Raw genomic sequence first — 12,957 nt, forward strand, 5'->3', positions numbered from 1 at the left:
GGAAAGCGTGTGGAAGCACACATAATAGTTAAAAGATACTCATTCCCAGACTTAGTTTTGGGTAGAGGACCTACACAGTCTATAATGACTCTACTAAATGGTTCCTCAAATGCTGGAATGGGGTGCAAAGGTACAACAGGGATTTTCTGATTAGGTTTCCCTACCACCTGACAAGTATGACAAGACCTACAAAAATCAGCCACATCCCGTTTCAACTTGGGCCAAAAGAAGTGATCTAAGATCCTGTTATAAGTCTTGGTCACACCTAAATGCCCTGCCATAGGTACATCATGAGACAAACTTAGAATATCTTGCCTATACCTCGGTGGGACAACTATTTGATTGACAACCTTCCAGTCTTCCTCGGGAGACACATCAGGGGGGCGCCACTTGCGCATCAACACACCTGACTGACGGAAGTAACAAACCGGGACTTTCTCAGCCTCTTCCTCACTCAAAGCCCGATTACACAATAAGGAGATTTCAGGATCTTTCTCCTGTTCTACTATAAGCTCCTCTCTAGACAAAGATGATTTACTCATCATGTCAGACAAAGAAGTACCCTTGTTAGGAACAACTCTATCACTATCAAAGTCTACAGGATTGCTCAAAAGATCACACTTGCTCCCGACATCCTCTATATCATGAGCCAAGAAAGTATCACCTAACCCTGGACTATAATGATCCTCAACTACTGCAACATCAGAAACCTTCTTACCCATTGAACGAGTTACAGCACAAGAAGGGAAAATACCAGGAAATTCCTGTTGAATAGTCTCAGCATCACCTGTTTTATCTGGAATACTGGACACTAAGGGATCTACCCTAACTTTCTCTCCAGCCAAGTCATTGCCTAAAATGAGCGACACGCCCTCTATGGGAAGTTCCGGTCTAACACCAATGGTGACAGGCCCAGTAACCAAGTCTGACTTTAAATAAACAGAATGGAGAGGCACATTAACAAAACCTAACTCTACACCTTGAAGCAAAACACTACTACCAGATGAGGTCTCCTCAGACAAAGGCACTACGCCATCTAATATCAAAGAATGAGAAGCCCCAGTATCTCGCAAAATCTTCACAGGTTTCAAGTTGGTAATATCACTAGTAAGTGAAACAAAACCTTCAGAAATGAAGGGAGAGTACTTCTCCAAGACACTATCAGACTCTGAGCTCTTAATCTCAACAGACACTTTAGAATCTTCCACAATATCACTAAGTTTCTGACTAGGCTTTGACATAGCTAACACAGAAGGAACTGACTGTTTACGCCTTTTGCTCCTTACGCTGGAGAGAATAACATTCAGACATAGTATGCCCTACTTTCTTGCAGTAATTACAAACAGGACCAGAAGGAGACCCCACACCTGCCCTATGATCTGTTTTAGAATCAGACTTAGTCTTATCACCTAATTTAGGTTTGTCGTTAGAAGGGCCACTAAAGGTTGGGTTCCTAGGCTGACCAAATTTACTAGTACCTGTGGTACTGTTTTTGTCTTGAGAACTGTTTTTAACAAATGAGCCTTTGTGGGTGAGAGCGTAATCATCAGCCATTGTAGCTGCTTCACTAAGTGTTTCAACTTTTCTCTCATCTAAATGAGTTTTTTTATGTTTGTGTGGACACAACGTTTAAACTCCTCTATCAACAATAATTGCCTCAATTTACCGAAATCGTCATCAATTTCTTTAGAATCACACCACCTATTAAATAATTGTTCCTTTTCTCTGGCAAATTCTACATGAGTTTGTTCATCTCTCTTTCTCGAGTTTCGAAATTTCTGGCGGTAAGCCTCAGGAACTAACTCATAAGCTTTCAAAATAGCTTTCTTGACTACTTGGTAATTTGAAATCTCATCTACAGATAAAGAAGAATAAATGTCTCTAGCTTTACCAATCAAGACACTCTGAAGAAGCATTGTAAGCTTATCTTCAGGCCATTTCATACTGTCAGCTATTTTCTCAAAATGTAGAAAATACTTGTCAACTTCTTTCTCTTGAAAAGGAGGAACTAACCTAATATTTCTACTGACATCAAAACCTCTGTTTCCTTGTAAACCCCTAAAAGTTAGATTACTTGAACCGTCTTGAGAAGCTAGTTCTAATTCTTTCATTCTAAGTTCTGTTTCAGCTTGAATTTTTTGCTTCTCTAGCTCTAACATCTGATCTCTCTCAATTTCTTTTTCTCTTAACTCCTTTTCTATTTCTCTTTCTCTCATTTCTTTCTCTATTTGTTTCATTTTCATTTCATGTTCAAGTTCCATTTGTCTAATTTGGATTTCTGAAGTGACTGTTTCCTCTATACTATCTAATGCACTAGAGTCAAATTTGCCATTGTCAACAAAATATCTTATAATTACATTCCTAATTTCAGCTTTCCTCAAATTAGTTTTGATAGTAAGGCCTAAATGTTTACCCAATAACAGTAAATCCTTCTTACTAACTTGCAAAAGAACTTCCAGGGATGGCGCTTTAACAAACTGTTCTACCTGCATAGTAGTCATATTTATCTAGCTGTTGGTTTCAAATGTAAACTCAAAGTTTGTACACAAATTTTGAAAATTTCTTAATTAATTTTTCAAAGTTAGATTTCACAAATTGAATATCGATCTCGGACACGAGCCCCCATTTCTGTTACATTAACGAATAACAGAAAGGAGAAACCAGCAGCTAAATTCAAAACACATTTAATTATATATACAATATTATACAGAGATGGTTTACAATATCTAAAGTAATTGGTGGTGGTACAAGAGTAATACGATGATTTAAAGTGTAACTTATCTGTATGCGAATGTCCTGGTATAATCCTTGATCCTTCCAGGTTTCAAATTCACAATAATCACAAATCCACAAGGAAATTGAATGTCCACCGATGATTTGTAAAGTTCCAGGCAATATGAATAAATCCACACAAAGTGTTGTAATAATCCACAGATAAAGTCACAATAGCTCTCCCAATAGAATCTTATATGGCGCTGTACAATTCTTGGTATGTCTTATTACAGGTCACATTACAGTTCTGATTAGCCTTGGACAGCTGGAGTATATATAGCTAAACCCTAATTCAAGAATATTGGAGAACCTTCTACTTCTAGAAATATCTAACTAAAAGCAGTAAACAAATAAACACACATAACTTTCTGGAATTAGATCATTCTAGATCTCTACTTAAAATCAACATGTTTACAAACATATTTGTTTATACATGATTATATTCTAGAAAGTTCTATAACCTAAATCAATGATATGACCTTCATGGGATGTATTGATAAAAAAACTATAGGAGTTATCTCCCATATCTCATAACTACATGTATTTAGTGTCATACATAACAATACTATAAGCCTGGTGTAAGTAATGTTAAAGTTAGTATATATATTATAAGCCTGGTGTAAGTAATGTTAAAGTTAGTGTATATATATAATAAGCCTGGTGTAAGTAATGTTAAAGTTAGCATATATATTATATGCCTGGTGTAAGTAATGTTAAAGTTAGTATATATATTATAAGCCTGGTGTAAGTAATGTTAAAGTTAGCATATATATTATATGCCTGGTGTAAGTAATGTTAAAGTTAGTATATATATTATAAGCCTGGTGTAAGTAATGTTAAAGTTAGCATATATATTATAAGCCTGGTGTAATTAATGTTAAAGTTAGTATATATATATTATAAGCATGGTGTAAGTAATGTTAAAGTTAGTATATATATAATAAGCCTGGTGTAAGTAATGTTAAAGTTAGTATATATATTATAAGCCTGGTGTAAGTAATGTTAAAGTTAGTATATATATTATAAGCCTGGTGTAAGTAATGTTAAAGTTAGCATATATATTATAAGCCTGGTGTAAGTAATGTTAAAGTTTGTATATATATATAATAAGCCTGGTGTAAGTAATGTTAAAGTTAGTATATATATATTATAATATGGTGTAAGTAATGTTAAAGTTAGTTAGTATATATATAATAAGCCTGGTGTAAGTAATGTTAAAGTTAGTATATATATAATAACCCTGGTGTAAGTAATGTTAAAGTTATATATATATAATAAGCCTGGTGTAAGTAATGTTAAAGTTAGTATATATATAATAAGCCTGGTGTAAGTAATGTTAAAGTTAGTATATATATAATAAGCCTGGTGTAAGTAATGTTAAAGTTAGTATATATATTATAAGCCTGGTGTAAGTAATGTTAAAGTTAGTATATATATAATAAGCCTGGTGTAAGTAATGTTAAAGTTAGTATATATATAATAAGCCTGGTGTAAGTAATGTTAAAGTTAGCATATATATAATAAGCCGTGTAGTAATGTAAGTAATGTTAAAGTTAAAGTTAGTATATATATATAATAAGCCTGGTGTAAGTAATGTTAAAGTTAGTATATATATTATAATCTGGTGTAAGTAATGTTAAAGTTAGTATATATATATAATAAGCCTGGTGTAAGTAATGTTAAAGTTAGTATATATATTATAAGCCTGGTGTAAGTAATGTTAAAGTTAGTATATATATTATAATCTGGTGTAAGTAATGTTAAAGTTAGTATATATATAATAAGCCTGGTGTAAGTAATGTTAAAGTTAGTATATATATAATAAGCCTGGTGTAAGTAATGTTAAAGTTAGTATATATATAATAAGCCTGGTGTAAGTAATGTTAAAGTTAGTATATATATTATAATCTGGTGTAAGTAATGTTAAAGTTAGCATTTATATAATAAGCCTGGTGTAAGTAATGTTAAAGTTAGTATATATATAATAAGCCTGGTGTAAGTAATGTTAAAGTTAGCATATATATAATAAGCCTGGTGTAAGTAATGTTAAAGTTAGTATATATATAATAAGCCTGGTGTAAGTAATGTTAAAGTTGGTAGATATATATTATAATCTGGTGTAAGTAATGTTAAAGTTAGTATATATATTATAAGCCTGGTGTAAGTAATGTTAAAGTTAGTATATATATTATAAGCCTGGTGTAAGTAATGTTAAAGTTAGCATATATATTATAAGCCTGGTGTAAGTAATGTTAAAGTTAGTATATATATTATAAGCCTGGTGTAAGTAATGTTAAAGTTAGTATATATATTATAAGCCTGGTGTAAGTAATGTTAAAGTTAGCATATATATTATAAGCCTGGTGTAAGTAATGTTAAAGTTAGTATATATATTATAAGCCTGGTGTAAGTAATGTTAAAGTTAGTATATATATATATCATAAGCCTGGTGTAAGTAATGTTAAAGTTAGTATATATATTATAAGCCTGGTGTAAGTAATGTTAAAGTTAGTATATATATATTATAAGCCTGGTGTAAGTAATGTTAAAGTTAGTATATATATTATAAGCCTGGTGTAAGTAATGTTAAAGTTAGTATATATATATTATAAGCCTGGTGTAAGTAATGTTAAAGTTAGTATATATATAATAAGCCTGGTGTAAGTAATGTTAAAGTTAGTATATATATATATATATAATAAGCCTGGTGTAAGTAATGTTAAAGTTAGTATATATATTATAATCTGGTGTAAGTAATGTTAAAGTTAGTATATATATTATAATCTGGTGTAAGTAATGTTAAAGTTAGCATATATATTATAAGCCTGGTGTAAGTAATGTTAAAGTTAGTATATATATTATAAGCCTGGTGTAAGTAATGTTAAAGTTAGCATATATATTATAAGCCTGGTGTAAGTAATGTTAAAGTTAGTATATATATATAATAAGCCTGGTGTAAGTAATGTTAAAGTTAGCATATATATTATAATCTGGTGTAAGTAATGTTAAAGTTAGCATATATATTATAAGCCTGGTGTAAGTAATGTTAAAGTTAGTATATATATATATTATAAGCCTGGTGTAAGTAATGTTAAAGTTAGTATATATATTATAAGCCTGGTGTAAGTAATGTTAAAGTTAGTATATATATATTATAAGCCTGGTGTAAGTAATGTTAAAGTTAGTATATATATATAATAAGCCTGGTGTAAGTAATGTTAAAGTTAGTATATATATATATATATAATAAGCCTGGTGTAAGTAATGTTAAAGTTAGCATATATATTATAATCTGGTGTAAGTAATGTTAAAGTTAGTATATATATTATAAGCCTGGTGTAAGTAATGTTAAAGTTAGTATATATATTATAAGCCTGGTGTAAGTAATGTTAAAGTTAGTATATATATATAATAAGCCTGGTGTAAGTAATGTTAAAGTTAGTATATATATTATAAGCCTGGTGTAAGTAATGTTAAAGTTAGTATATATATATAATAAGCCTGGTGTAAGTAATGTTAAAGTTAGCATATATATAATAAGCCTGGTGTAAGTAATGTTAAAGTTAGTATATATATATATATATAATAAGCCTGGTGTAAGTAATGTTAAAGTTAGCATATATATTATAATCTGGTGTAAGTAATGTTAAAGTTAGTATATATATTATAAGCCTGGTGTAAGTAATGTTAAAGTTAGTATATATATTATAAGCCTGGTGTAAGTAATGTTAAAGTTATATATATATATAATAAGCCTGGTGTAAGTAATGTTAAAGTTAGTATATATATTATAAGCCTGGTGTAAGTAATGTTAAAGTTAGTATATATATATAATAAGCCTGGTGTAAGTAATGTTAAAGTTAGCATATATATAATAAGCCTGGTGTAAGTAATGTTTAAGTTAGTATATATATAATAAGCCTGGTGTAAGTAATGTTAAAGTTAGTATATATATTATAAGCCTGGTGTAAGTAATGTTAAAGTTAGTATATATATTATAAGCCTGGTGTAAGTAATGTTAAAGTTAGCATATATATTATAAGCCTGGTGTAAGTAATGTTAAAGTTAGCATATATATTATAAGCCTGGTGTAAGTAATGTTAAAGTTAGTATATATATCATAGGCCTGGTGTAGGTAATGTTAAAGTTAGTATATATATTACAAGCCTGGTGTAAGTAATGTTAAAGTTATCATATATATTATAAGCCTGGTGTAAGTAATATTAAAGTTAGTATATATATTATAAGCCTGGTGTAAGTAATATTAAAGTTAGTATATATATTATAAGCCTGGTGTTAATAATGTTAAAGTTAGTATATATATATTATAAGCCTGGTGTAAGTAATGTTAAAGTTAATATATATATATATCATAACTTATAAGCCTTGTGTAAGTCATACCGTTTAGTTTTGTATAAGTAATTTACGTGAATTGCCAATCAATCGATAAAATAAATCTTGTGTCTTTACAACCAGACAGATATATAATATGACACTCTTTGTTCACAAAATTGTTTGGGATAAATAGTACAGCTGTGTGTAGTGTCTTTGGTGATAAATGGAAATTGTGATTACTGTAAATGTGTGCTGAGGGATTGTTGATCATGAAATCTACACCTGATTAACTTTTATAAATGATTTTAACCCCCTTAAAGGTTTAAAATTAATGTTCCAAATTTTGATTTCGTGAGCAATGATTTACGTAGTATACACTAACAGTGGCTAAAAGTCTCTTTTGTCATTGTTCGTTCGACCGCAGACGTTAGAGGATAGACAACTCGTATATTTACCAGTGTTAGTGTGGTAAATTGGGAGGTAACTCTAACACACTTACATAGTTTAACAGAGCTGTGAGATCAACACCATCAAAATAAGTGATAAATGGTGAGCTCAACAACATCAAAATAAGTGATAAAATATTGAACTCAGCACAATTAATATAAGTGATAAATAATAAACTACTTTATCGTGTGCTTCAATATATTCGGAAATACCTTAATTCGCAATTAAGGGCTATTTAGTACAGTTTTATCTTGTAATTATTTTAAATGTATTATAATATGATTTATACCATTATTGGCGAAACATCTTAAAAATGTACGACAGGAAATCCCAGATAAATACACAATAGTTTTTATCTTATATGACGAGTTTATGTCAAGTTTCATTTTCACATGGCCGCACTACAATGGATAGGATCGTCAAAACCAGGCAACCAGGGTACACTGTCTATAACGCTATTTTTACAGCCAAAATGTCATCTGCGTGCGTTCCATCTGTCTTATCCAAATAACATAATCATTTCATCATCACTGATGTATCGAGAAATGTATAAATACCTGTATATAGTATCTTAAATATTGTTAATAACAGATACATTGACCCCGAAACAATGCATAGCTTATCAATGTTAATGTTTGGGTTTCACTTAAATCTTTGCTGAACGTATGTAAAATAAGTGATAGGAGAATATGAAAACCATATTTTTATCGAGTAGGTTATGAAAAAAGTTGGCGGATTTGATTTTCTCATACAAATATGATATAACCCAAACCAAACTTGTAATCAACATAGACGTTAATATGTTTCCGTAACATCTACAGACGGACGTAAAAGATAACAAAAATCACGTGCATTGATAACATCCTTATATTTGATAAAATGTATTCACAGACACATTGTGTCCTTAATAGTTAAAACCTTAGGAATACCACAGTAGCTTTTATCATGTGATGCAAGGCCGCAAATTGATCGTCATTTCTCAGACGTATGGACGCGACTCATCTTGTAGCTGTCAAAACTTCGCATGACTTCGAAAATGAAACTGAATATATTATACCATTTTTCCTCAATGTTGTACTAAATATATTGAACAGGTCTCGAAGAATACATACCAGTTTTATTTCTGCCGTCAATATATGAACACATATAAGAATTAATCAAGCTTATACGAGCCTAAATTGAATCGGGAAAAGGCGCATTCGTATGGCGCGGCGTCTACACTGATACTACTGCCAACGCTGGACCCGCATCACTTTAAATCAATAGAGTGGAATTTGACATGTCCCCATCAAAAGATTGTCAATATAGTCATGGGTCATAACCAATAACACAAAATGTCCACTGCGCTTATCTTACGCCCCCAGAGACCACTTTATAACAAATGACAACAACATATAAAAGCTGCGAATCTGGTAGTATTTACTAGGAAAAGTACGCTAACTTCGACGGCAGGCATTTAAAATGGGAATCAATTTAACTCTTAACCCGAATATGTTCTTTATCGCTGTCAATGGAAATAAAGTCTAACTGGTATGCCTATTGGCTTGAGTTCCCCATTCAGACAAATGTTGGAATGGTAATAAAATAACAGTAACATGCCACTAAATTTTGTCGTTTCCAATCTCCCTAAATACCTTCAGTCTCTCTAGACCTTACATCGCCCTTGATACAGTCTCATTGAAGCACTGATTTGAGTTTTCGTCCTCTAAACAAGGTTCTGTAGATCATTCCCCATGCATATTGTATTTTCTATAAGTATTTAGAAATGTGAAATTTAATGGTAAAAATAGTATAATTATATCAACGAAACCACATATGTCTCTATTTATTTCCAATTCAACGGACCAGAAAGTCCGCCTACGGAATGGATAACAAATTAATGCATTCAACATAAATATGAAATATAGCATTTACTAGATATCTCTAGATAGAAAAACACGTTTGTTTAGAACACATTTAATAATTTCATGTTCAGACTGCACATATAAAATCTTGCATGAGTGTTCATTTCATATGGGATTTTATGAAACGAGTCTAAGAAGTATTTATTTTTGCGAAAGGCTCGCAAAAATAAATACTTCTTAGACTCGTTTCATAAAATCTCATATGAAATAAACACAAATTTAAGATACTCTTTATCACATAACTCTAAATACCTAAATAACAAAGCAATATACGTCAAAATGTATTCCGAATATCCAGCAACGGCCGCCAATTTCTTCCGCCGCCATCGTAAATCTGAAGTCACGTCATTTTTCCTGACGTCATTTTATTGTTTCTGTCTGTCGTCACAATGAAGTTCTCGCCGATGACTATCTCTCCAGGTCATATTACACTAGTGACAAATGAAAAAATATTACACGGGTGAAATCACTGGATATATCAGGCGGTAAAGGCGATAAAAGATCATGTTATGGTACTACAACAAACATGAACTACCTTGTCGGTCAGATATTTGGGTCATACGTATATTAATCCCTCGAAATAAAAAAAAAACAATAAAAAGGCTACGTTTACAATAAAAGATGGCAACACAAATGTGGCATTACATGCTTGATCAGTTCATTCTGCATTAGAGATGGAGATGGACATACTCTTGTCAATTTTCACGGCGGGAATACAACCCCTAGAGAACTTTTAAGCCCATGGTTCTGTCTTGTGTTATGATATTTGACCTGGTTTGTCTCCTGCTATTGATTAAAAAGGTCGTTCTACAAGGTTGTATTTACATGTAGCTTGATGAAAACTATTACAATATCATATTATCAATATTAGTTGTCTCGGTACACTAAGATGTATATTACATAATAATGCAGTTGTGTCATTTTAGGTTATAATGAAACAGATTTTTTATATGATGAATTTCAGTTGGTTATACATGTACTTTGAGAATACAAACACATATATTTCATATTGTGGCTCACCATACGATGATAACATCCTACCAGACTTGCTCTCTACGTGAACTTTCCGTACCTTTTTCATGACTGTTTTATAACCAAAAACCATTTCCCGAAATCAGACATGTGTAAGAATGTAAATGCAGAGAAATGTTACTTCACCCGCGTCCTGTCCCAACGGATGTTACACACGCACATGACAGGAAGTGATGTAGGCAAATAGATATACTTACGTCTAGACGGACCAGTGGACGGTGTAAAACAAGTCAATACAACTAGGTTCATCACTTTGAGAAGTTTCGTACTAACTCATCTTTGGATTTCATTACTAAAATACTTATCTTTGTATATTAGTTGATGTGTTTAGAGTCTTTAGAATCTTTACAGTTATGTATTATCAATTCAAAACCAATATAGCCAAAAAGGAAATCCTAAATGTTCTAATGTGATATCACAGATAATGTTAGGGAAAAATACAGAAATATTCTTTGGAAATTCACGTAAATATCTTTGGAGATAAAATGTATCTTTTGTTCTAATCGATAGAACTACAACAACTGTTTTGATTGTATTATCATGAAATGCAACTAAACATTTTGGATTTCATCATTTTTTGGCCTCGGGTCCATCTTTTGTATAATCCCTCCTATCGTCGCCCTTGATATTCATTTTTGGCCCCGGGTCCTCATCTTTTCTATTATCCCTCCTATCGTCGCCCTTGATATTCATTTTTGGCCTCGGATCCTCATCTTTTCTATTTTCCCTTCCATCGTCGCCCTTGATATTCGTTTTTGGCCTCGGATCCTCATCTTTTCTATTATCCCTCCTATCGTCGCCCTTGATATTCATTTTTGGCCTCGGATCCTCATCTTTTCTACTCTCCCTCCTATCGTCGCCCTTGATATACATTTTTGGCCTCGGATCCTCATCTTTTCTATTATCTCTCCTATCGTCGCCCTTGATATACATTTTTGGCCTCGGATCCTCATCTTTTCTATTTTCCCTTCCATCGTCGCCCTTGATATTCGTTTTTGGCCTCGGATCCTCATCTTTTCTATTTTCCCTCCTATCGTCGCCCTTGATATTCGTTTTTGGCCACGGATCCTCATCTTTTTTATTATCCCTCCTATCGTCGCCCTTGATATGCATTTTTGGCCTCGGATCCTCGTCTTTTATACTTTCCCTCCTATCGTCGCAGTTGATATACATTTTTGGCCACGGATCCTCATCTTATCTATTATCCCTCCTATCGTCGCCCTTGATATACATTTTTGGCCTCGGATCCTCATCTTTTCTATTATCCATCCCATCGTCGCCCTTGATATTCTTTAATGGCCTCGGATCCTCATCTTTTCTATTATCCCTCTTATCGTCGCCCTTGATATACATTTTTGGCCTCGGGTCCTCATCTTTTCTATTATCCCTCCCATCGTCGCCCTTGATATACATTTTTGGCCTCGGATCCTCTTCTTTTCTATCATCCCTCCTACCGTCGCCCTTGATATACATTTTTGGCCTCGGATCCTCATCTTTTCTACTCTCCCTCCTATCGTCGCACTTGATATACATTTTTGGCCTCGGATCCTCGTCTTTTCTATTATCCCTCCTATCGTCGCCATTGATATACATTTTTGGCCTCGGATCCTCATCTTTTCTATTATCTCTCCTATCGTCGCCCTTGATATACATTATTGGCCTCGGGTCCTCATCTTTTCTATTATCCCTCCTATCGTCGCCCTTGATATTCATTTTTGGCCTCGGATCCTCATCTTTTCTATTATCCCTCCTACCGTCGCCCTTGATATTCATTTTTGGCCTCGGGTCCTCATCTTTTCTATTATCCCTTTTATCGTCGCCCTTGATATTCATTTTTGGCCTCGGGTCCTCATCTTTTCTATTATCCCTCCTATCGTCGCCCTTGATATACATTTTTGGTCTCGGGTCCTCATCTTTTCTATTACCCCTCCTATCGTCGTCCCTGATATTCATTATTGGCCTCGAATCCTCATCTTTTCTATTATCCCTTTTATCGTCGCCGTTGATATACATTTTTGGCCTCGGGTCCTCATCTTTTCTACTTTCCATCCTATCGTCGCCATTGATGTACATTTTTGGCCTAAGGTCCTCATCTTTTCTATTATCTCTCCTATCGTCGTCCCCGATATTCATTTTTGGCTTCGGATCCTCATCTTTTCTACTACTCTCCCTCCTATCGTCGCCCTTGATATACATTTTTGGCCTCGGATCCTCATCCTTTCTATAATCCCTCCTATCGTCGCCCTTGATATTAATTTTGGCCTCGGGTCCTCACCTTCAGCCTTGAGTTTAAATTGCGTTTTTATGATGAAGATGCTTGGCTCTTGCGTAGACATGTATGTATTGACGTACTTTAGTTGATATAGAGTAACCATGAAAGGCTCATTGGACAAATACTGACTAACTCATATATAGTGAATATCCACAGAAATATAAAGAATGGAAAAATTGGTGAATTATAAGTTTT

The 12,957-nt window shown here is 33.0% G+C and overlaps 2 protein-coding genes across 2 annotated transcripts; both read right to left on the reverse strand.

Moving 5' to 3' along the window:
• Positions 1–11,060: 11,060 nt before the first annotated feature.
• Positions 11,061–11,663, reverse strand: LOC138326568 (pre-mRNA-splicing factor CWC22 homolog). Its single transcript, XM_069272666.1, has one exon. It carries the CDS (start codon positions 11,661–11,663, stop codon positions 11,061–11,063), a length of 603 nt encoding a protein of 200 aa, XP_069128767.1.
• A 21-nt stretch (positions 11,664–11,684) lies between these two features.
• On the reverse strand, positions 11,685–12,686 carry LOC138326569 (protein PIF-like). Its single transcript, XM_069272667.1, has one exon. The coding sequence runs from the start codon at positions 12,684–12,686 to the stop codon at positions 11,685–11,687; it is 1,002 nt and encodes a 333-aa protein (XP_069128768.1).
• Positions 12,687–12,957: the final 271 nt, after the last annotated feature.

This window comes from Argopecten irradians, chromosome 6 (assembly GCF_041381155.1).
Source record: "Argopecten irradians isolate NY chromosome 6, Ai_NY, whole genome shotgun sequence".
NCBI classification, from domain to species: domain Eukaryota; kingdom Metazoa; phylum Mollusca; class Bivalvia; order Pectinida; family Pectinidae; genus Argopecten; species Argopecten irradians.